The sequence below is a fragment of the Pseudochaenichthys georgianus genome, chromosome 16 (genome assembly GCF_902827115.2).
Source record: "Pseudochaenichthys georgianus chromosome 16, fPseGeo1.2, whole genome shotgun sequence".
NCBI lineage: Eukaryota > Metazoa > Chordata > Actinopteri > Perciformes > Channichthyidae > Pseudochaenichthys > Pseudochaenichthys georgianus.
Window position 1 is genome coordinate 34171929 of NC_047518.2, and position 26687 is coordinate 34198615.

The following is a 26687-nucleotide window of genomic DNA, read 5'->3' on the forward strand; positions in this document are numbered from 1 at the left end:
CAAAAGTATTCTCCGTCGGGACTTCCTGCAACAACACCACGCCGTTATCTTGATTCTGATTGGCCAGAAGACATTATCAAAGATGTTCTATTGAGAGGACGATCACTACCTGACAAAAGTTTTCAAAACCGTTTCTTGTCTTCGGTATTCTTGTTTTGGCGTGAGAATAGTTTGGGCAGCGTGAGAGCGTGAGATTGAGAGTGAAAGCGTGTGTCACACGCCAGATGCGTGAGAGTTGGCAACCCTGGATAACAGTTACACTTATAAATTCATTTCAGAGATCAAACATGGCGGAGGAGACATGACTGCATCACCTGTTGATGCACATCATGTCACTGCTTCTTCTGTATGGAGATCATGGGGCAACATATATATCGTTTACAATAAAAAAAAATAGAGTATTTCTCATAAAGCAACCAAAAAAAAACGTAAACAATAATACTGTATGGCAAAGAAATACAACAAACAGTAAGGTGAAGTGTCACAAACTAAATACAAATAAAACCAACATCTCATTCTATATAGCCTACCGAACATATTTTAAATTGTACAATCAATATAAGAACCAACAGAAAACATTGTACAAAATGAAGAAGTTAGACATGCTAACGATAATGATGGTTTTATGGTCAAAGGTTTATTTTTGACTATGTTCACCGTCTTAGCTTTCTGTGTTAGCATGCTAACATTTGCTTCATGGCACCAGACAAAAGTACAGCTAAGGCTTATGGGGAAAGTATTAATACGTTATTGTGGACACGTGTCTTGGAATGAATGAATCAAAGAGACAAAAGACAACAGTTTGACCTGCAAATGGTATGTGAGAAAAAGTTAAAGGGGGTCCGATCCTTGAGGGGAACATGAATGTTTTAACCACATTTCTTGGCAATTCACACAAAGATTAGTGATAAACTTCCTTTAAAATGACAAATATAAACGTATGATTGTGTAGGAAAAGGCAGAGGATCATCAGAATCAGAATGGTTCACCCTCTGAGGAACATGAATGTCTGTACAAAGTGTTCTGCAAATTAGATCACCAATTATAAAAACATGCCACAGGAGAAAAATAAAATAACAACAGCAAACAAACATGTCTCCAACTGAAACATTCTTACAAACTAATCTTATCTTACTTCTAGCTTTCTCTTTTGCAAAAGTCCTGTATTGTAAACAATATATTTAGCTGTGTAAAATGTTTTTTACTTTATATGCAATCTCTGTGTTTTCACTCATGCTAAACCATTTCCTGAGCTGTTGTTCACTATGTCAAATGTTTTTGTTTTCATGCAGGACAGTACCGTCTATAATATAGTTCCACAAACATTCCTCTGCTGAAGTTTTGAAAATGAGATTTGATTGCTTGCTGTTTATAACGCGGGCATGGAGTTGCTCCCTCTCCATCTGAACATGACACTGACTGAATGAATGAATAAATAAAGCAAGCAGCCTTCATTTGCTCCCATATTGGTGTCAGAGACCTTGTTTACTTCAATCAGGATGACTGGCAACTCGCAAGGGTCTGACACATCAGATACACACAGCTCTGCAGCTTCCTCTACTTATATTATAACTCAGGAAAGAAGAGAAGTGGCTGTGGTTCAGCTTTCCCACATTAGCCCCTAAGGTGAACTTAAAAGAAGTTTACTGACAGGACAGAGGTGTTACTGTCAGGGAGCCATCAGACAATTCACCAAACTTTTATATCCTTTCCTGCGACAGTCCAACTTTTCTGGCACTTGAAATGTGTTGTAACTGCAGCATTTGGCTGATGAAAATTAATGCAATGACACAAGTTGTAGGTTTATTCAAATCTTTTCACATCTGTCACCTAGACATACCTCTACATTTCTGTAATGGCAGATGTTTCCAGATACCTTCAAAGAGAGAAAAGCTAAATGTTACCCTTTTTAGAGACTTGATGAGAATGTAAGCCAAGCATCTCCTGGCTCCACATTTGTTTTTCATATATAATAGTTGTAAGGGAAACTTCTGCGTAGCAATGCAGTGGGAGTCACCGACTCACGAAAGAGACACAGGACGAGCAGGAGTTCTGATGTCAAACACTGGTAGTTTATTACAACCATCGGCCGGAGAATTCATATCACAAGTCACAGCAACCAAAGGTTCTGACTGCACGGGTGCATTGTCATGTCAATTCTGATCACCCTCTCACCTTGGCAGACCTTTGAATTAGCTTCACTAAGAGTCAACCCACATATTGGGGGAAGGTGTACGTGACCACCTGGAGGCACTGAATCACTTATTTGACTCTATGGCTCTGTGACCGAGAGTTGACCGGGGTTCGGTCGTAAAACGTCAACAGGCCGAAAGGTCAAATATCTTAAGTAAAGACAAAATTAATCCCTCACAATAGTGGTAACGATCTACTTATTTCACTCGAAGAAAAGCACATTTCCCCAGATGTTAAACTAGTCCTTTGTACCACAGACTGTTTTGCCTTTCTCAAATCCAATAGATATCATTGATAGGTTTCACAGTACAAACAAGAGTCAACACAAGTTGTGTTTTGAGGCATGATTTTGTAAAAGATGTTCAAGGAGAAAAGGGGCCAAATAATCTTTGAAACTTCCTTCAAACTTTTGGGAAATTATATGTACAAACACACACTCTCCATCTTCAAATATCAGTGTAAACAGGGGAAAAGCCTATGGTGAAATGTTCCCACCATATTGACGTAGGCTCTCAGAAGTCTCATCTGAAATCCTCTGTGTGCATGTGGAGTTCCATCTGAATACCAACTGCTCTTAGTGCGTTTTTACTACTACCTCTTCCTCTTCAGAGGGAGGGGGGGGTCAGATGCACCTCACAATCCTATAAATAAATATCAGTAAATTAGCTTTTAGTTTATAGCTGGTGGCGCTTCATTTATGATTGCACTCTTTTGAGATGTGTATATTTCTTTATTTTACGTTACTCAACTTCAAATGTATACCGAGCATCTAAGGTAAGAACACATTTGGCATGAATATAGTTAGCAAGGAAAACAAAATACTCAATAAAAGAAAAATGTTCATTCGTGTCAATGGTTTGTACAATACTTGCAAAACTTCTTCCTAAAGGTCACATGTCATGGCCATTTCTACTGATCATATTTCCATTGTTGAGATCTACTAGAATAGATTTCAATTGTGCAATTTTCCAAAATCACATTGGTTTCTCACAGCATCTCTGTAAAGTATGTGTATTCACTGTCTGTCCTAAACGGCGAGTTGGAGCTCCTGCCCCCCCTCCTTGTGAGCCCAGTGTGCTCTGATTGGTTGGGACGTTGCGAGGCTCGTTGCTGCGAGGAGCGGACAGGTTTCCAGGTCGGCGATACAGCGAGAACAAGCGAAACTCATCCTGAGCACACAAACACTCACAGCCGAAGTAAAAACAATAAGTGTGGCTTGATATTGAGTAAGAAAAAGGTTTATAACGCTGTGAGAATGGGTCTGCGGAGAGCATTTCTCCGCCATCTCAACTCGTCTATTACCAGCGTTCAGGGAGCTCTATGCACGTCAATGGGGACTCCCTGTTAGTTAACCAAGGGATCCTGGTGTGTGAGGTGCTCCGCGGATTGGTCCATTTGGGGCAATCCGGTCATTTGTTGTTGATTTGGGTGTTCACACGTCACAGAACCCAGGAAGCAAACAATGGAAAAAGAGAAATGTCCAACGAGGCGTTCTGGGGCAGCACAGACAGGTCTTTTAGAGCTTTACTCGCTACAGGGTGTACTTTGAGGGTTTGTGACTCTGCAGACCATTTACATGCAGGAAAACCTTCATAACACACAAGAGGACGGGTAATAACCAGAAAAGCATGACTTGGGCCCTTTAACAAGAACATTAGTTATTTACAAGACCAAATGTTACATGTATGGAGAGACTCATTCAAAGAAAAAGGTCTTCACATTAAATTAGATAACAGTTCTCGTCTCTGTCTGCTGTTTTGTATGGACGCTTAATCACAAAATCAATATTTCTTTCTTGATGTAACTTCAGTAGGTTTTAAAAATATGTGGAAAATGATCAAGCCTCGGGCATTAAAAAAAAAAACGCTTGTAATGGTCGTAGTTTATTTTCTTTGCATCGACTTGTTCCAGTCCTCCGAGAAAGACGAGCACATGCAAGCAAATAACAAGATGCCTTTTGTTAAGATTACAAGAAAACACAGTGAAAGTCTGAAACAAATCAAGTATTGGAACGACAGTCACGTCTCGGAGTCTTTGAGGCTGTGGGGGGATCAGTCCTCAGACTCCTCACATATTCAGACAATGTGTACACAGTGTATGTCTACTTTTCCATAAATATCCCACACTGTGTGTTCTTGTAGCTGTCTCTCACCTGACAGACACTCTCTTTTTCAGTCTTCTCTTACACATGTCTCGTCTGACTATAATTTCCCAGGAAGCTTGCTCATCAGTCGTCCAAATTATTGTGTCTCCCCCGCCCCTCCCTGTGTATCAACACCGAGGACTCCTTATTTCTGTCTCCTCGTCTTTCTCACCTCTGATCTCAAACCAAAGTCAGGCGTTTATGTTTTTTTTTATCTTGACAGTTGGCTCTCCGCATCTCTCCAGCTCTCAGCAGTGCAGGATCTTGATGAAGGCTTTGCGAAACTCGATGTTGAAGGTGGTGTAGATGACGGGGTTGACGGCGCTGTTGAGGTATCCAAGCCAGGTGACGGCGCTGTACAGCGAGGGCGAGATACAGCAGCTCCTGCAGTGCGCCTTCAGCACGTGGGTCAGGAAGAACGGCAGCCAGCAGATGATGAACACGCCTGGGAAACCGAGACAGGAAGTGGAGTAAAGGAGGAACACATTTTACGGGGAAATATTTAATGAAAAATCTTGCTAACTACTGGATTTTCATATCATAGAAAACCATGAAACTGCTGAAACAATTCATAAATACCTGTCTACCAAGTGCATGTTAGTGAGTATATATATAGCATGTATACGTGTTTTATGAAGACTAGTGTACATAATAATGGTCTTATTGTACAGACAGACACACACACACACACACACACACACACACACACACACACACACACACACACACACACACACACACACACACACACACAGACCACGAGTGTACTGAGTGTGTGTACAGCAGTGGTGAACCGTCAGAGAATACCCTGGAACACTCAGATAAAACAAACAAGAAATGTAATTAATTATATAAATACAATTTAAATAAAATAAATAAATGAGAATCGTATCTGTGTTGTTGATTTGTAATATTACAGTGTTACGTTGATTTGCTTGTCTTTCTCGGTCCATGCACTACGCATTTCAGTGGTTTTGTTTTAGAACAAGAATGCTCACCGAGCACGATAGCGAGCATCTGCGTGGCCTTCCGCTCCTTCTGCTGGGACAGCCTCCCCCTCACCCTCTCCTTGGTGATCCCCCATTTATCTCTGCCTCTGCTGCGCTCCCTCCACCCCTCACGGCCCCTCATGCCGTCCTCCAGGGTGGGGGGTCGAGGCATGAGGGCCGATCGGGTCACGGTGGAGGGAAGGACCGGGGCGGGTCCGACTGAGATGGCCAGGGAGATCCTGGCCCGGCCCGAGTGGGAGGAGGTTTGGGGAGCGGGGGGAGGAGCCAGGCTCTGCTCCGTCTGAGGGAGGAACCGACCCGGCTCCACCTCCAGGGGGTGGACCATCGCCTCCTTCACCAGGGTCTGACACACAGAGAGGGAGGAGGGAGGGTGGTGAGGGAGGTAAGCATCGGGGGACGATAGAAGGTGTGGATGCTTGATAAAGATGGAACAAAGGAGATTGAATGGGACATTAGTCGATGTTAAAGGTCCCCTATTGTACGGTTTTTCATCAATATATTATAGGTCTCAGATATATACAAAACATGTCTCTGAAGTGTTTGGCTCCAAATACCAAACAGATCATTGTAGCATTACCCAGAATCCCCTCTGTTTCAGCCCTGTTCCAAAAGTGCTGATTCTCTGTCTGTTACTTTAGATGAAAATAAGGGGCCACTCCCCTCTGAGAGATAATTGGTTAAAAATAATAATACATTTAATTTCAAAGTGCTTTTTCAGGTGCTCAAAGACGCGTTACAGTGGTTTGATAAAACATGATAAAGTAGAATTAAAAAAAAGAAGAAAATAAATAAATATTAAAACAGCAACACAACATAATTCACAAATTAAAAGCCAATCTGAAGAGGTGTGTTTTGGTCAGTGTTTTGAAAGTGGGGCGGTCGGTGCAGTCTCTGATGTGTTGTGGAAGGGAGTTCCAGAGGGTGGGGGCAGCGATGGAGAAGGCTCTGTCCCCCCAGGTTCGGAGCTTGGTTCGTGTGGGGATAGAGAGGAGGTTCACTTCTGATGAACGAAGTCTGCGGGAAGGGGTGTAGTGGTGGATCAGGTCAAAAAAGAACACAATGGTGCTCTAGGAAGAGATCCAGGTGATAAGGTGGGGGGGGTTACCTTGGTTGCTGATTGGCTAATGGTTACACAAGCCAAAATATCGTTATGACTTCATAAAGTGGTCAAAATCTGATCAGCTCATTTTCAGACAGGTTTTTATATAACTGGATCAGGACAAAAAGAGAGAATCTTTTTTCCTGAATCTTTCAGAATCTCTTTACACAGAGGGGACACGTGTTGATGTAGAAGAGACATGAAGAAGAGGGGACACGTGTTGATGTAGAAGAGACATGAACAAGTGGATTTTGCAGAATAGGTGACCTTTAAAGGGAGAAGCAGGGATCAAGCAGGATCAAGCAGAGCATCGCCAGAGAAGCATGAGAACATCTGAAAAGTGATGCTGAGACTCACCACTTTCTTGCGCTGGGGGCCTGCGGTGTCCGACCTCAGGATCAGAGTGCACAACTTCACATCCTCTGGCTGAGTGCACTTGTTCTGAAAGAGAAGGAGGCAGAATATAAAATATATTCCTCAGAAAAGCCAAAATGTATGGTAGTGATACATGAACAAACCTTTTTGATAAGAGTAGCTCAATTTAGTTTAAGCCTTCTAGTACATTTAAGCAAAAGCATACATATAAATGTTTGCATCTGTAATAAGCTTGACTCAGTGAATATAGTATAATATGCCGATATATTGATTCATCTTCAAGTTAAATGTTTGATTTTGTCCTTTTGTTTCTACTACTCGAATGATTGTGTTGGTTACTGACATTTAATATCTTGCACTGTGGAAATAACTAATATTTTAGTTTGATATTAGAGACGCCCAAACAATTAAAAAAAAAACACAACATGTCAAACTGGATTTAAGAACTGCGTACAAAATAACACCGCAGACATCACGAAATCTGAATGGTGTTGAGAATTGAGTTGAAACATTTCCCTGTGTGTAAACATCGTACGTCTTCAACAAAGGGCTGAAAGAAGCACGTACACATTTTTTTTCAGTGTACGTGCAGACTTGTGTCTCTACCTTCCTGTGCCGCTGACTGTCTCCGGCCTCAGCCCCCCCCCCCTGTGTGAGCAGGCCGTGTCTGCGCCGGGGCGCGGTGCGTCTGCCTCGCTTGCGCAGCACCACGCAGATCTGCACATACACCAGCAGCGTCACGATGAAGGGGACGTAGAAGGAGGCCACGGAGGAGTACACCACGAAGGCCGGGTCGGCAAAGCTGCACGAGGTGCCTTCTCTGCTGGCTAATGGAGGGAGGACAAAGAGTGACATTTTTACGAAAACATATTATTTCACTTTTTTTATATGTATTGCCAAACTGAAGTTATTTTATTGTTTCAATTCGTAATATATGATAAAGTCATAGTTGAGTAATGAGAAACACACTTATTCCCTTTTTGCCCATGACATGACAAACATGTATATATGAAAAGCTAGTCTTTTTTCCCAACATTACATTACATTGCATTACATTACATTGCTATACATTACATTACATTGCATTACATTACATTGCATTGATGTGAACTACAAAAAAAGACAACCCAAAAGCTGAGGTAATAGCAGTGGACAAAAAAGCTCTATTTAGAAACTTATTTGAGCTGTAAAACATATCAAACTTTATTCTTCTGCAGATGGAGTTGTCATGTCATTCTGGATTTGCCAAGTTTTTGTTCACTGAAAGTAAGAGATCTTTGGGCAACATTTTCCTCCTGCTGCTTCTGATTCCAAAAGCAAACTGAGCCGCATACTTTACACCAGCGTAGACGAGCAGTGCTTAAAACGCTAACAAAATATGGAAATGTGAACATCTGTAATTCCATTAAAAATAGTTATACTGCTAGAATCTGTACCGTGCAGTGGATTGTTTTCTCAACAACTGAAATTCTGTTTATTAGAGTGCATTTGCCATGTGATTAATTTAATACAAATATTATCATCACAATAAGTAACACTCAAACAGTGTTCTGTAATCTATAGGCGACCTGTTACCGAGGATGTGTTTTAATAATACAGAATCTTGCTGTGTCTTGACCCAGAACTGATCAAAGTGATTCTGTGAACCCTCACAAATGTTCAGCTTGTTCTCAAGTGATCTTCTTTCAGTGCGAGCACATTCAGAGTGTCTCCTCGCAGCTCAGGAAGATTACCTTCACTCTTGATCCTTTTGTGAACAACAAATGAATCGAGGATTGTGTATGCTACCGACGTCGCCTGTCATTCCCCCGATGAGAGCAACACAGGGGGAAATGATTGAATGCTCTGTTTGTGTGTTCTTTTAGAAACTGTGGATATAAATCTGCTGACTCAGTGATGGTAGGGACTGTTGACTGGGCAGACGCATAGGATCATTTTTAACCATATCATCAAAGACTGCTCATCAAACTCAAGGACAGATGGATCAGGATAATGTAGGGTCTATTCGTGCATAAGGAAGTGTGTATGCTGCTCTTCTGAAAGTGAGTTAAATAACACCTCAGAGGACCATGAAGAAAACTGCAAAGTTAGGTAAACATCCCTTAACAGCTGTTGACTAAACCATGAAAGACCATATCTCCAAAATTACTGTAAGATCAGCATCTTTCCTTTTTGGGATTGTTGAATTGAAGGGACCTTTAAAGGGCCTGGCGGGGTGAAACTATCTAGTTTTACATAAGTGAAAATAAGGACATTTCCGCTATGCCACTCCGGGTTTCACCAAGCACTGAAGCTGGGGTCTAATAGAGCAGGTAGTATCCAAGTGCTTGATAAAAGCTAGATGATTTTCTAACTGCTAATGAAAGGTGCTTCAATGCTTCCGTTCATATCTTCTTTTTAGAGTATAGAGAGCATAGAGTACATCGGAGCATCCCAATGCCATCCCTCAACTCCATGAGGTAGCAACATTTAAGAGAAGCACATCACTCACTATTCCCCCGCAGCTTTAGCCTGTGCCGTGGGGGCGGAGCTATCAACATCTAACTAAGTGGCTTGTCGCTGCAACCTTTATGTCTGTGCTAGATCATGGTGGTGTTGTTTATATGAATGCATCTTCTAAATGCCACCGGATACTGTCTACTAGGGCTGTGCAATTAATCGTATTTTAATCGCAATTACGATTTTGGCCTGCCACAATTACGAAAACAACATAATCGAAAAAAACGATTATTTAGCTTTGCTAGGTTGTGACAGTGCACTGCAACATATTTGCTTTTATTTATCATATTTATCAGATGTTTAGTAGCTTGTTGAAGTGCGCTCCAAAAATATTTGTTGATCTTGTTTATTGGTATTTATTATTTTGATATTATTTATTTAAATATAAATATATCATTTATTTTATTTATTCGTTTTTCAGTTGAATTCTACATTCAGGGTGATCAACAGTTAAACAGATACTGTTCAAATTATTATTTTAATTTGTTTTAAAGTTCAATAAATGGATGTTTTCAAAGTCAATGAATAATCGTATTTAATAATCGTGATGTCAATTATTGACCAAAATAATCGTGATTATGATTTGTGCCATAATCGCACAGCCCTACTGTCTACTGAGATGTATTACAAACTACTGGCACTGAGATGTATTACAAACCTTAAGCACCATGGTTTCTGGTATGCTCGTCTTGGATGGTCTGCGCTGACCGACCGTTGACTAAACTATTGGCAAATCCTTTTTTATTAGGCTATTCTTGGTCTTCTTTCACCTTATGTATGGATTTAAAACCTTCAGAAAAGTATGGGAACTTATTGGCTTTGCTCCGAGGACTTGTTTTTTACTAACTGTCCCAAAAGTCCACACTGAGCTGGCGAAAAGGGCGTTTAGTTACGCTGCTCCATTTGCTTGAAACCAGCTTCAATATGAGCTTAAACTCAGGCTGGTCTCTCTTAACAGATTATAAGTGCTTCTTAATGACCGAGAAGCGGGCCGTTGTCTAGATGCACGAATATGACATCTCTGATTGTGACTATAAAATGTTATCTGTTTTAGTTTTTAATTTGTTAGGGTTAGTAATTTGTTGTCTGTAACTGTGCTGCTGCCTATATTGGCCTATCTCTTGTATAATCGTTGTTTTCATCTCAATGAGACTTCTCCTGGTTGGATAAATAAATGGGTGTCGAGTTGAAGGCATGCAGGCATCAGAAGAAGCTGTTACCTGTGTTGTTTAGTCCAAACAGCAAGGGGCAGGAGATTGCAAAAGAGAGGAACCAAACCACACCAATCATCACCGCCACCCTCCTCCTGGAGCTGTATCTGGTGTTGTAGAGCATCGGCATGGCCACTGCTGTGTATCTGCAATCACACACAGATTGGAAAAGCAGATTAGCATGCCTCCTTCTCACTCAGTCACGGTGCCTGCATTTGAACTCCTTTTTCCATGGAGTGAAAACACATCGATGCTTCTTCAGACTTTATTATCCCGTCGTCATGTTCACACATATTTTAAAGTAAACTCGAGCAGTTGAGAGAGAACGCAGACTAACCACTTTTCCCCTCAGATGCAAACTGTCATGGCCACAAGTACACAACACACCTGCTAGCACGTCAACATGAAGGAAGCGTTGTCTACTTTAAAGAGCAGGTTTGTGCAGTCTACTTAAGAGAACAGCTGTCTTTCTGAATAAGAGCAAAACACAGAGTTACCCAGGACTCTAAACATGAAACTAAGCTATAAAATAGATGATTGTATCAGGAAGTCTGTAAATATGTTTTTGATGGGCCTGACGAGTTAAATCCCTTCAGCAGACTGTGTGAACTTGTTGAGATGTAAAACATTTCTGGTGCAATATCAAACTGTTGCAGACTTACGTCCAAACTCAGAAGCTTCTTTTTGCAAGTTTCCAGCAGCAACGTTTTGCAGCTCGACAAAAACATGCCAGCATCGCAAAAAAAAATGTAATGACTTTTGCTTTTTTTTTTTGGTTTCTTCATGGTTGAATGCACGCGTTTTGGATAAAGGCGTCAGCTAAATGAAATGTGAATGTAATGTATTAACCTCAGGCATAATTCTGATAGATTGGACCATTTAGAACCAGTTCTCGGCGCCCATCCCTACACACAGTCACATTCTCTTTCCCATTTCTGTCAAACCATACTGTATGAGAGCAATGAGAAATAATGACCTTATTTGGGTTTATGCTAATTACCTTCTGTCATCCACGATTGGAGGACTCTGCATATACAAAAACTCTTGTTCTGTTGTGGATGTAAGCACTCTCACATCAATGTTGTCAGCACTTTAACCTTGTAGTAGCTGTTTTAAATTAAATAGCTCAGGCAGGAAGCCGATACAACTTTGTAACTGCGGTGTATATTTCCCCGTTTGCGGCTTTGACAATGCAATTAGACGCTATCATCTGCTATTCCACCAAATGACTGGTCAATGGTCAATGTGTCATTTTGTAATTAGAGCGTCTGGTCACTTCCCATTAGGCGTACAAAGGTGAAACACCAAACCATCAAAAACAGTCTCCTTGATCCACTCTAATGGCTGGACAGGGGACATAGTAAAAGACGCAGAGAAGCCTGTAGCTTCCTGCTGAAGGACAAACAGATGATGACAGGGTGTGAGGTGTCCAGCTGCAGGAAAGATTTATTTCCAAAGTAGTGTCTGTAGCCCAAACTGCACCAATTAATATCAAGGTTAGGGGAGAGTACACAGTTAAGAAAGCAATTATTGATTCCCTGTCATCTTTGCTGTTTCCATTCTCATTCTGGATGGAATGAGAATGGTCTTTTTCTCAACAAAAGAAGAGAGAAAGACGTCGAGTGTGGGTTTGTTAGACGTTCAATGAATAATAAAACTAAAGAGTAATATGAGAGTAAAGTTATTTGAAGGATCCACCTGTCGATGCTGATGGCACAGAGGTTGAGGATGCTGGCCGTGCACATCATGACGTCCAGCGTGAGCAGGATGTCGCAGTGGATGAGACTGAAGCGCCACTCTCCCACCACCTTCAACAAAACAGACATAAACTGATATAAAATACACTACTTTAACTTCAATAGTTTTCAGCCTGGATGTAATTCCTTTACTGGTTTTGCCCTTGTGGAGCAGAGTTCATATTAACCAGGCTGAATCACTCACAGGTATTTGATATTTAATGATATTATTATATATTTCTTTACTTTAGGCCAGGGGTGTCAAACTCAAGGCCCGTGGGCCAAATCCGGCCCGTGACCTCATTTTATGTGGCCCACAAAAGCTTGCAAACAATATAGTACACAAAACAATTGGTGTAATTGTTGAATATTTGCTTTCAATTATTTGACTTCTGCTCTCAGACGTTATTAGTTATTACCAGAACTGATAATAATCCAATGCAGTGCCAATCATGTAATATACATTGTTTAATATATATTATATAAATGTATATTTATAGTCTTAAAGTGACAACCGGCCCTTTGAGTGCAACCATAATGCTAATGTGGCCCACGATGAAATTGAGTTTGACACCCCTGCTTTAGGCCATAATTGCCCATAAAGATTGTGTGTGTGAATAGGAATAAAAAGAGGAATGTGTCTGTGTCTTATTCCAACTTAACGGGCAACAGGGTATATGTAGTAATTAGTATTTTGCCAATACATTTTCATTGTCTGTGAGAAATTGTCTGAAATTGTGCACCTTGCATATAAAAGGCATTTTCTGTCTGTGAGAAATGTTTTTAATTCCAGTCACAGAAAAAAATCATTATAATGAGGGCAGAAAGTAGCATTCTAATTGAGGGATTAAAATGTTTACAGACTGTTTATTATTAAGTTAAACTTTGTATGTGTTTCTGTAACGCCAAAATAAATGTCTGTGAGAAACTGTTTATAATTCCCTAGACCTAATTAGTCAATTAAAGTTTTATTTTTATTCTATCCTCGAGCCTAATTTAATCAGGGAATTATTCAGCAACGTTTTAATTTCACCGTTTGAGTCCTTTTTTGTTGGTGCAGCAATATCAAACATTTTCCAAAGCAATCTTCTAAAGCAGATGACTTTCTCCTCTCCTTTGTTTCGTAGGAGAGTTAACCAATTATCTCTGGGTTTTAGTCTGTTTGCCAGATGAAATGAGAAATCTGAATACTGTACGTCCCCTCCGGCTCTGGGAAAATGTGAGTTGCACTGATGGTAGAAACTATAAAATCTGCATCAGGATCGGAGCATTGGAGGATGCAGCAGTTGAAGGCTCAGGGAAGATCGATGCTAATGATGACAGAAAGCTTTTGAAAATGTAATAGTAAATGTATAATTAAGTATATGGCAATGGGATCATATTCCACATTCATATTCCTCTTATTCCCACCTTCACTCTTCCTGTGTGGTTTGTTACAGAGCTCTCAGTCGATTGACGGACAATTCATCTGGAACTATTTAGCTTTTTACAAGATTCTTTGTCTAATGTGATTAGAACTTACAGTAACATGTTTTGGTCATACACATTAATCACTTACATGACATGGCCTTGTGATGGGCTTTTTCTACTATTCCCGAAGTATAGCACCTTTCAACACAAGGCAATTCAAAGTTCTTTACAACACAAATGTCAGTCTGGATTGCAGCGGACCTGCAGGTTTCTGGTAGTTTGTTCACGATATTTGGAGCTTAATAACTGAACGCTGCTTCTCCATGTTTAGTTCTGACTCTGGGGACAGAAAGCAGACCCGTCCCAGAAGACCTGAGAGTTCTGGATGGTTCATAATGTAGCAGGAGATCAGAAATGTAAATTAATTGATTTTAAAGCTAAAACTAACACGTTTTGAAAGCTCTATAAGGACTCATCAATCAACTGAGAAAATAGAAAATGTATCTATAATGGACATAATTATAAATGCAGCCTTTATTCGTAACATAACCTTTGTTAAAGCTTCAATCTCCATTTCATTTCCATATCTTCTGTAATGGCTCTTAACCATGACGTTCCTTCAATTGTTCTCCATGTGTTGAAATCCACCCAATCCACAACATTTCTATCTACAGTTAGTTCCCACTGCCTCAAGCTGAGGGTGTATCAGAGGATCATTGATCATACAGACACACAATAAATCAATACCAGCACACAAAAGAGCGCACACACCTCCAGGTAGACGCCCCAGGGCATGACCAGCGTGGCCAGCAGCATGTCGGACACGGCCAGCGAGACGATGAGGTAGTTGGTGGTGGTCTGCAGAGCGCGCTCCCGCGACACCGCCACGCACACCAGCACGTTCCCGAACACCACGCAGAAGATCAGGAGCACCAGCAGAACGGCGTAGAAGTTATAGGGAGGAGAGGAGGCCGACGGAGACATGGTGCAGTTAGACGACGACAGCGAGGAGGAAGTGGAGAAGGGAATGGGGGAGTATGAAGGGTCGTTGGTGATAAAGTGGGAGACATTGTGCGCAAAGGAAGAGAGAGGGAAGGAGGGAGGGGAGGTTGACTCGTTGAGGGAAGTCATGGTGTGGCTCCAGCGGACATGCTCAGGCTGAGAGATTGATGACACAAACAGAGGAGGAGAAACGTTATGACCCTTTGAGGAGCCCATCGATACAGCGCTTCACAATAGATCCAACTCAAATTGTGAATCTGACGTCAAGAGAGATCTATTAAAAATGTTAGTGCCCCAATCACTTCAGAGAGAGAGATTCCGCAGGGCACCTTACAAAGACATCAAAAATACTGCATATTGCCTATATATAAACAGTTTATGTTTCTGTGTCATCCCACATAGTGGCTCATCAAAGAGGTAATGAAAGATGCACAAACATTTAGAAAAATATATGACCTTAAGGAAATCAAATGAGTGACTTTTTCTCTTCTCCCAGGCTCTCCAGGGTAACTGGCTATTTGATATGTCTCTTGAACCGCCGATGGAAACTGCTAGACGAGAGAGTTCGGACACATAACAAGAATAAATGGGTCCCTAGAAAATAACCATCATGTACGGTGCAGTAGAGGGAAGAACAGTTTCAGAAAGGCTGAGGGGAGAATGGCCGACGGAAATAATAGAGGTGGACGGGGAAAGTGGTGGTGGGGTCTGAGAGAGTGGTGAAAGATCGGGATGTTTGGAGACGGGCTGTGATGTCATCAAAGCACCTCAATGCCCTCAGGCTACGGGAGTGACCCGACCTGACCTGACACTAAGCAGTGCGAGTGACGGTCTTTAAATCTTACAAACGCTATGGGCTTGTTGTAAAAAGCTTTTACAGCTCGATACAAATGTTTAATTCACGCCGTATTAAATACATTTAAAAGCTAAAAGATCGTATTTATCATTTGAAAAGCTTTCAGTAAGTCGAAAACATGCACATATTGCCTTATTTTCAGAAATGCAGCTTGTTCTGCATGTAGACAGTACAACGACATGATGAAGACATGACTTTGGCTCACAAAACATATGTTGCTCTCCCACCTGGAGCTGTTCTTTCTGTAGATACAACAAGAGCCGTGTTGCAGAATCCCGCTCTGGCTGATCTGTGTAATTTAAAGGCACCCTGTGGTCCCAACTTGGTGCTTTCGACATTGGAGCTATAAAATATTTACGCCACATAGATGGTGTTTCGTCAAAATCAAAACATATACACAGAAAATATTAAATATTTACACAATTATTCACTGTAAAAAACATAATAGTTCTCTAGATCTCTACGTGGTCTTTTTAGCCACTTGTGCTGATGAGGTAATTTTAAGGAAGTAACTTAAATTCATTTATTTTTCTAAATAAAAACAGTTTGAATACCGATTAAACCTCAAACTAAAGCTTTGAAGAACAAACTGATGTTTTAAATAGGGTTTGCTATCTTGTAAACAAACAAAAGTTCATCTGAACGCATTGTTTGTGTCTAGATGAATAACAACTTTGCACATAATTCTACATTTTAAAAACACATGCCAACAATTGTCCTAGTTGCCAGTCACAGTACTGCACCCTCCGTTTCTGCCACCAAGGGTTGATCATGCGGGAAACTAGAAGAAATGTAATTTGTTAGGCCCTGGAGCACTAAACAAACAAAATGGCACCCACTCTTAATAACAATGCTCAATACCGTGACTGGGGGTCTAAAGTGTACCTTTCACCTGTGTCCTTTTATGAATCTATTCCAGTTTTTATTCATCGCTGTGGTTTTTTTCATTAATTATTTATTCATTGACTGCTGTCACCATATTCTCCATCTGGGTCATTAGAGACCAATCCTTTAATATACATAATAGAATCATTGGTTCAATTCAATTTGTGTTCTTTCGGGTGAGCTCAGGAAACAACAGTTCTCCTGACCAATAGAAAAGTATTAATCCACATTTTGGAGGGACTTGGAGGCAAACATTTGGACCATCGAATATAGATTATTTGAAAAAGTTTTTTTAAATATATTTTGAAACTATATTTCTTGACCATGAAACTGTTCTATCCATAACTAACGTCAGATCCAAGGTCAGCCTCTGTTCTGCATAAAGGTCCAAACTACAGACATTTAACAGCGATGTTTGAAATGTAAAAGAACGGGACGAGCGTGATACTCATACGAATGTTTCAAACTAAAATATCATTTTAGATCTATTCCGAAACAGATTTCTATAGAGAATTGTTTTTAATGAGAAATATGGCATGCAGGGAACCACATTTATTCTCTCCTTTAGTTTGATCTAAAGCCAAAGAGTGAGGATGCTCTGCGAAGGAGTACAGCATCCTTCAGACAACCTGTCTAAAATATATAGACCTATAAAAGAAAGCAGCATTTGTTGGTTTGCAATGTCGCCGCGTTTAGCTGATAAATATTGTTCACAGAAAGATAAGACACAGAAACAGCTTAGTCCAATGTGATTTATGAGATCATCTTCTGAAAAGGGTCAACTCCTGAATAAAACTCTCCATTAGTAACCAACTATTGAAGGCTCCGTGTTCCTGCAGAGGAGACATGAAGAGGATATACGAGTTCTCCCCCTCTCTTATCCCTCTATCTCGATGCTCCGACTCCAACAACCAGCATGCAAAAAGCTGAACACAATATTTATCATTGACAAGAAGTTGTGTACTGACTTGGAGTATCTTCTCCTGAAAGAACTCATCTCTCAGTCCCAAGGCAATGAGAATATTCAGTGAGAATCTCACCCTGCCAGCAACCCGACTCACAGCACCTTTCTTTCTCTGTCCCTGACCTGGGATCTGCGAACACATGTCCAAGATGAGCTAAGAATAAAATTTAAAAAAATCAATAACCCATCCCAACCTGTAGCGCTTAGACCTCTGACACTATCGCTTTCAGCACATGTATTGATTTCACACGGCTGGATATTGATTTGATTCAGGGTTAAGGCTTAAACAGACATTATTATAGAGGTCAGTCCAATCGCATCAGGAGGCAGCAGCGTGTTTGACTGATGGGGGGGGGGGGGGGGGTTGTTCATCTGAAGAACGCAATTCTGGGTCTGCTAAAGTGCCTTCAGTAAATTATGGGTTGGGTAATGCTGCTTAAAGGCTTGAATACAAAATAAAACAACTGGAAAGCACTCTAAAAGCACTCTAAAACTGGAAAAGTTTGAAAGGCCTGCATCATGTATGTACTGTACTGTAGAATGTATTATGTTATCGATGGAAAACATCTAATAAACGTTATTCTTGATCTGCAGAATCTAAACAACCACAGATAACATAGATGTCATGGTGGTGATTCATGACAAAATAGCAGAAGTGTTTCATTACAAAAATTGTGCAGTAAAGGGAACTAAATCATTAGTCAATTTGCAGAAAACAGCGACCTTTCGATAATGGATTTTCCGTTAGAGTTGTTGTTCAAGCAGCTCTATTTGTCTCAAATTGTAGTTGACATATTGTTTTTTTAACACTAACGGAACAAGTGATAATGGGGGTTATTGTTAGTTGCACCCCCACACTGAATCACTTGTTTTTCAAGCAGTGCTTTTGCCCAAATGATATTCAAATGTAAAACGTATTCATGATATCATTCCCAAAAACAACCAGGCTTTCAAACTAACAGCAAACGTATCAAATATATTATCCCTGGCATCAAAACAAATCGACTTTCTGCCAGCCATGTGTGTGGAGTTGAACTCAACAGCTTATCTCGCCTCAGTTTCCTTCTTAAATTGGATAAAAGACGAGTACTGTGGCATGCTTTGCCAAGAGCAGTTCATGTGTTTTTCTCCCTTTAATTAAATAATGTTAAAACTAAAAATAACAGACGGGTACAATGAAAGAGCTGAGAGAGAGAGAGAGAGAGAGAGAGAGAGAGAGAGAGAGAGAGAGAGAGAGAGAGAGAGAGAGAGAGAGAGAGAGAGAGGACTGCTGTGTATTTTCTAATGTTTTTCATGATTGTACGTTGTAGAGAGCCCCCCCCCCCCTTTACAGGGGGACTGTATGTAGGACTGTTGTAAAGATACCATGCTCTAACTTGGCTGACAATTGACAACAAATGGTAAAGAAAAATGCATTCGAGCAACATTTCAAAAGTAATTGAAGATATATATATTTTACAACAGTTCAATTATATCAGTTAAAAATAATAATATTTAAAAATTGTGTGCAGACTTACATAGGTTCCTGTTTAGGTTTCAAGTAGACAATCATGCCTGTTGTAACAAATTGTAATTAGGGAGCAATGTGTCCTCTTTTTCAAACTTTACAATATAAATAGAAACCAGTCTAAAGGCAGAGCTATGTCCTGACAAATGATGGTATTATAATACCGAAGCTTACCATTGGCAGAGGGCCAAAGAAAGGAACAAATTAATAAAATATGTTGTGCCTAATTGTACTGTTGTGGTTTAATAAGGATCAATAAATAAATGAAAAAAATCGCCGGGCACTTTTGGGAATAATGATTCCTTTCTCATGTATCATGCTAGAGTGTGGGACGTCGCCTAAATGGAAGTTTAAATCATTTATTTCTTCTTTTTTTTTAACAAACCAATTTTCGAACATATAATACATTTGGAGTATGATTTATACCGATTATAGTGAATGGCTGCAATGTCGTTCTTGCAACAAAACTGGAACCAAACACAGAAACGGGTCCAAGGAGTGAAGAAGAAGCAGAGCAGATTAGTGATGGTCAGAGCAGGCAACACATCAAGGCACCAGTGAACGTCTTTGAAGTGAAAGGTTGATGCTCAGACTGAAAAGGTCTCATAGCAACAATAATGGCCAAAGAACAAAAACAACCCAAGGCAGTAGAGGTAAAGAAAATGATAAAAAACAAAATGCCCTTCGAGTGAGCCTCCTGTCTGATAAAAAAATCTTTCTTGCTTTGAGAGACATGTATATGCTAAGATAATGTTAAGAATAATGGTTTCTCCCAATGAATTCATTTTAAAATGACCTTGGTTACGCTTTTCTCATCTTTTATCGAAAAAGCTGCCGTTGTTTCGGTGAGATGTGTTTTCAAATGACTGCAGCACGTCCTACATTAACTCTTTGAAAGGACACAACACAACAACACATTGAGGGAAGTGCAAAGGCTCAAATTCAGACTTATCCTCCTTTATAATGGATTTACTTTACACTTGTCGTCTTCATGATATTACCCGACCTTAAAGTCCCCCTCCCCTCACAAACATGTGATTTTCTTATTGTTGCTTGACGTGGATGTCTAACTTTCACTGTGTTACGTTTGACATATAAAGACTGTTTTCACATTCATATGAAAAAGGTTTCTCTGTGCTAAAAATATTGTCTTAAAAATGTCTTGAGGATATTTTAAGCTTCTTGTAGTTTTCCTAAAAATCATCTTGAGTCAGCATTACAGTACGTCTACACGGCAGCATTGCGTGCTTCAACCGATACGCTTCCCATTCACTTTGAATGGGGTGACGTCACGCCGAACTGCATTGTGGTTCCGTCGCGTCTCTTTGCCTCCGTTGCTCGCTTCGAAAGTTAAGAAAAGTTTAACTTTTCAAGCATCGACGGAAGCGCCAGCCAATCAAATCATATGCCAGTACAAGCGCTAGCCAATCAAACCACGTGCTTGTGTGTCCAGGGCGGGGGATTAATGTGATTGGTTGTTGGTTGCACGCCAGACACGCCCAGCAGCAAGCTTCAACGCAACGCTGCCGTGTGGACGTACCGTTACAACAAAGAAGCTTCACTTCACCTTCAAACAACAACAGAGCTTTAATGTGAAACTCTACCTGATAAAATCACTCACATTTAGTCTGATTGCCTAAAACCGTACTTTTGAATTAACATATATTTCACTTACTCCCCAAAACGCATGGTTAAGGAAAAGAACATTTTGAGTAATGCAGAGGATAAGGGATGCTCCGAAGCACGGCCATCATGTCAACCAATATTCTCTTTAATGAGCCTTATGTTTAAATGTAATTGTACAAAATGACAAAACCTTCGCAGTAAGGTAATATGGTGGAAAGTCAGATGATGGTGGCTGGGTTGGAAACTTCTCCAATTATTTTCAGTAACAATGAAGCATTGTGCTCCTTAAAGCTAACCTTAATCGTAGTTCAACTTTCCCAATCCAACCAAACGTATTGAAACTCAATGTATACAGAAGGAACGGCTAAGAAAGCTGCGCATTATCCTGCTTACTACACAGCTACGTACTAAATAAACCAGCGACTTGACCCGTAATATTGATTTCAGATTCATTTTATTGATTTAAAAAGGACGGTTTTGCTTCAGCTCAGAAAAAATGGTCTGCTCTGCTGCGTGACGGCTGGAGCTGCAGCAGCGAGCCTTTAAATGACGGCGGCACTGATCGAGGTTTTCCATCCAATAACTGTCCAAGTCTCTTCACATTTTCTTTTCCATTAACCAGTCTTTTAAACGCTGCCTGAGCCAACACTGTTTTCCCGTTAATGTTTACTTCCTGTCTGTCTTCTGTTGACTTCTCTGATGTCCAGCGCTCTGCTCTTTACCTTCCTTTTTATTCCCTTTATTGGGGATATTTGAGCCATTGTGAATCTGAAGTTTTGTGCTTTTCAAAATACAAAGTTAGATATATTGAAATATTATAAAAAAATACTGAAGTACCCTTGATCAGAGCGTCCTCCGTAGCAGTGGTATGCCAGCAAAAAATAGCAGACTACTGGAATGTCCAAATTGACCAATCACAATCAATGAATATTCAACTAAGCTTTGTAATATGAAATTCATTTTTAATGTGTTAAATTAAAGGACCCCGTCCACGGTATTTCATCTGCATTTCAGAGCTCATTTCTTAAAGGTGAGCAACATGGTTTTACCCGAACAAAAGGGAACAAAGTGAGCCACAGCCCAGCTGCTTTTCTGATGCTGCCGGTCACTAGAACCTTCATTTGGTTTGCACAGATTCACATTCATTATGAAAGGAGCAACGTCTCATTTGAGTGTGGAGAGACGTAACATTGCTCAGGAATTCACAAAGGGAAACACAGTCGGTCTGAGAAAATCAATGCAGTTAGATCAATGCGAGTTTATATTCTAATTATTCAGAATAAACCAGAAGAGGTGATGTGTTTTTGACTTAAAATGAAAATGAAACATAAAAGCTATGTAATTACAAACATATCCTCCTACTCATTTTGAATTAAAGAGATCTTAAAATACTCATTCTGTATATCAACACTTATCGTCACTGCAGTAGTTATTTCTCTTTATGTTGTTTTGCTCTTCACGTTATGACCTCTGCCTTCAGACAATTAGCTGATGCAACTGTCAATCAACCCATCTCAACTTCATCTGTCCACACTGTGCCTCAGGCTGGGACTCTGGTCCGTCATCCATTATTCTGTCACACACGTTTCAAAATGCATGTATGGTCTAACAGGAACAACTTTAATAACCATGTTGTGCACTCTTGGCCAAAACAAAGATAATATATTCAGTAAATTAAACACAATATGGTGCAAAAACATAAATCCTAAACTACACTGAAGAAAACCCTGAAACGTTGACTTTAATTAAATGTATAATGTCAACATAATACAGTCGGTGAAACCTGAGATAAAACATTTAATTAAAGTCAACGTTTCAGTCTTTTCAGTGTATGACGCTGGATTAGATTGATGTCATGTGTTGTGTTTAATTAATAAAAAAAGTAATATTATCTTATTTCCTGTAATATTTCCAATCTCTTGTTATGTTCTCACACTTCAGTACCCTATAGTTTGTTCATTATGAGCGGACCTCTCCGTCCTGATGCCCTTTCTCCTCTTATTCTCCCTTCAATAACATCGACAAGCCTTCATTGGTCCATCTTTTCCTCTTATCTCCTCCTCCCGAGTCTAATCTCCTGTTTCTCCTCCTCTATAGCTCCTCCGGAGACTCTTGACAGGTCTATTACATCCTTGGCCTCATCTGCCCCCCAACTAACTTGAAAAAATAAACAACACAAGACTCCTACAAATGTTACCCTCCACTACACTGGCCAGCGATAAATCTTTAATTTCTTTTTACTGAGCGCCAGGAATGAGTCGCAGCCTCTGGGAATGATGTGGATGTTCGGCTGCAGTATAATCAGCTCTCTGCAGAGTTTGGGGCAGAAATTATTCACAGTTGTCTCACACTTCTCAACCCTCGTTTCTACTCTCTATCACTCCCAGAACTCCTTATGTTCCCGTTTTCGCCCGTTTTTAACAAGCAGCCAGTGACTTTTGAAGAGAAATCAAATTGCATGGCTGTGTACGTCAAGTTACACAAGATAGGAAATACACAAGGGATCACAAGTTTGTTTTTTATTTTGCCCAAAGAATGCCAATGCACCTCTATTTGGAGCAATCAAGCAATGAACCACAGTAGCGTCTTCGTATGGCTAGTAATAAACAGTAAATCAGCAGCCTGTGCAGAGCCATGACATCACTTATAATGAAAAGGGTGATTTGTGATACCTCATTCTACACCTATAGGGCTGTGCAATTAATCGTATTTTAATCGCAATTACGATTTGGCCTGCCACAATTACGAAAACAACATAATCGGAAACAAATATTATTTTGCTTTGGTACAGTAGGTTGTGACAGTGCACTGCAACATATTTGATCTCGTTTATTTTGGTCTAATTTATTTTTATTTATCATATTTATATATGATTAGTAGCTTTTGGAAGTGCGCTCCAAAATATTTGTTAATCTTGTTTATTGGTATTTATTATTTTGATATTATTTATTTAAAGTTTTTCAGTTGAATTATACGTTCAGGGTAATCAAAAGATACTGTTCAAATTATTATTTGTATTTGTTTTAAAGTTCAATATATGCATGTTTTCAAAGTCAATGAATAATCGTATTTAATAATTGTGATATCAATTATTGACCAAAATAATCGTGATTATGATTTTTGCCATAATCGCAGAGCCCTACACCTACAGTAATTAGTGGGTGACAAGGGGGGGGAGTAAAAGAAAAATCTTCACATAATTAAACACAGGGTACCATGCGTCAAATCAAGTTAAATTGAGATAAGAGACAGTGGATTTGTTTGCTTTATCGTTAACTTAAAGTGGACCTATCATGCTATATTTGAATAATATATTGTAGGGCCATACCTATATAAAACATGTCTGTGAAGTTTTTTTAGATCATGCATTTTAGCCATGCCTTATTTCGCTCTATTTGCTCTTTTTTAGCTCTGTTTTTGCAAGGGCTGATTCTGTGAGAAGTCTTCTTCGCTGCTTTTGTGGCAGACTACAGCGCCACCTACAGGCTTGGCATATGTACTACAGCGTATTCAGCGCTTTTGAACGGCAATGGCCGTGCCTGTCTCCTCCTGATAGGTGGAGAGTTGCCCATATAGGCGGAGCTCCTCGTTTCTGACGTTTTTCAAATCCGTTTTTTGGGAATTGGGTATGGAGGAAAAGAGAGAGGGTTGTGTTTTCTGACACTTGGTAAGTTCCCTGACACACCGGGGACACATATTCATGTATAAAAGACGTACAAAAGTGCATTTTGCATGATAGGTCCCCTTTAAAGTGCAGGCTAGATATTGAGACTTACAATAATCATTCAGCTCCATCTAAACCTCTCCTAGGGATAGTGATCTGCCACCGAAACGATAAAAGAGATGAGAATAGATGCAGAGGAATACAAAGAGGATGTGAGGATCCACTCTGTGATATGATAAATGCCCTCTCTTTGAATAACGTCTTCCTGATTGGATGATTAATAGAATAGAGAGGGAATCATTTGATCACCAAGTCACACATGGAGAGTCCTCCACCCGGAGGCGACGCTTCAAACCTACCCCAAACATCTTTTATTCAAGAAGCAATTTTTGCATCTCCTCCATCTTTTTTTTTTTAAATGAGAGACTGCAGCTTTTGGAAGTCAGTTCCAAGTGATATGCGCAGATTTGAAATTAAATCACCACAGGAATTGAAATAGCACACAACTGTTAAGGCTCTAAAGTGCCTCACTGGTGTGTGTGAAAACAGGTGGATAACAGCAAAAATAGTGTGTTTAGGTTTTGAATTAGTACTTGAAGTAAGAATTTGTCTCGTAACAGCTGGTAGAAAAACATTTAAATGTCATTATTAGGGCTGGCTGTTATTTGCACACTTAACCACATGTCTAATTGTCAAATAGGTTCATTCTGCTCTTTGATATCTCACATTTCAGTCCATTGAATTTCAATATGTTTTATTTAACTGAGCTTCATTACCTTAAAGAAATCCTCCAAGCCAAACTTCGCAGCCCTTTGGCCACCAGAGGGTATCACAAATGAGAAACTTCATTAAACCATTAGTTTATTTGACCAGAATGGAGGCAAGATGATTTCACTGCATCATTACGATGGTTTTATTGTATAGGAATTATGTTTTGGTTATCAGCTATTGTTGGTTTGAGCCATACACCAACAATATGTTAGTGACATCTGTATACACTAGTTGTACATTTTAGATCTAGGTCTATTATTTGTCATTGACATGTTTAGTTAACTATAAATCATATATTGTCATCTGAAATCATCTGCTTCTGTGTTTTTCCTATGGCCTAAGACCTGTTTTTGAGTGGCCATATTTCGAAATTATTGTAGTTTTAAATCGTAAAATGTATTTTCCATTTCACAAATAACTAATTTCAAACACACGGTCATTAACACTGCCATGTTTTATTTTGCACCAACAGAAACTTCTCAATTCTTCCAAAAGCACAACAAAACCCCTCATTAAAAGGTGTGAAAGTTATAGCAACAAGTCCCCTTACTGACTGAACATTACCTACTACGAGTTTATCTCTAAATAGACTAAATAGAAGTCCCACATAGCAATTACACTCTGCATTTTCAACCTCTATTTTTTTAAGCGTTTGAAACACTTACCCTTTCCCGGCAGAGCTGCTCAGATCCAGGTCCTCTCAGGAACAACACCGGTGTCTGTCAGGCTGCTGCCTCCCATCTCGCAATTTACTGCCGAATCTCCCACCTTGACCTCAGGCAGGACGTCTGTGAACGGTCCACACACTTGGGCACAATATGCACTCGTTAAGTCCCCGCTGTCAGTCGGCTGTCAGTCGGTTTCCCTACTCGCGGTGTCCAGCGCGAGAGGCTCGCACGAGGAGGAGGATGGAGATAGTTGGAGATTGGAGAAGATTAAAGGAGGTTGGTTTCGCGCAGTTTCTGTTGTTTATACTTGGAGAAGAAGAAATAATCGTCGAAGAAGAACTACTGCTTCGTTATTGGCTGTGATGGAGCCAGTTATATTTCACGTATGGGAGATAGGCTATGCACAAAGTGAACGGTTTGACATATTTACATCGGGGAGAGTAAGATCAATAATAGACTCCTCTAGTCAAATCTCTACCAAAATGCCAAAAACCACACTTTCCAATAACAGGTATCAATTAATATTAATCTGCTACTCAAAACATTTAAATAGAGAAAAAAGAAACAGGAATTATATTAACATTTTCCAGGGAAAAACACGACACATCTAACAATATCCTAAAAAACCTCTACCTCTAACTGAAGTGGAAACAGATTACTTCCATTTATTTCATAGTAGGCTTAAGCTAAAAACGTGACTATTGCCATTAGGGTATGACGGGGTGATTTCCCTGAAAATAAATAAAACGTAACTTCTCCTCATTTACACACACAATGTATTTAATGCAGTTTTAATAGTTTGATTACATTTCTTTAGCAATTTCACTTTAATAGAAAGCAATAAGCAGAGTATCAGCTGTAGAACCTTTGCCTGATATTAAGGCTCTGATGCAATTTTCTGAAATGTGTTATACGTTTTTTAATTTACTGTGATGGTAATTCCTGTAATAGCAACATCTAAAATAAAAAGATAGTCTCCAGAGATGTTATAGCCTACTATGGACTTGAACAGAAGTAAATGAGTCCATGTGGCAAATCTGATTTCAAATACACCAGGCAATAAGATTG

The 26687-nt window shown here is 39.9% G+C and overlaps 1 protein-coding gene across 1 annotated transcript; it reads right to left on the bottom strand.

Moving 5' to 3' along the window:
• Positions 1–2879: 2879 nt before the first annotated feature.
• On the bottom strand, positions 2880–25819 carry drd2l (dopamine receptor D2 like). The gene is made up of 8 exons (XM_034102952.2): positions 25617–25819; positions 14448–14834; positions 12229–12338; positions 10540–10676; positions 7427–7647; positions 6803–6886; positions 5335–5689; positions 2880–4781 (listed from the first exon to the last, which is right to left on the bottom strand). Exons 2-8 carry the CDS (start codon positions 14805–14807, stop codon positions 4585–4587), a joined length of 1464 nt encoding a protein of 487 aa, XP_033958843.1. The 5' UTR covers positions 14808–14834; positions 25617–25819; the 3' UTR covers positions 2880–4584.
• Between the last annotated feature and the right edge of the window lie 868 nt (positions 25820–26687).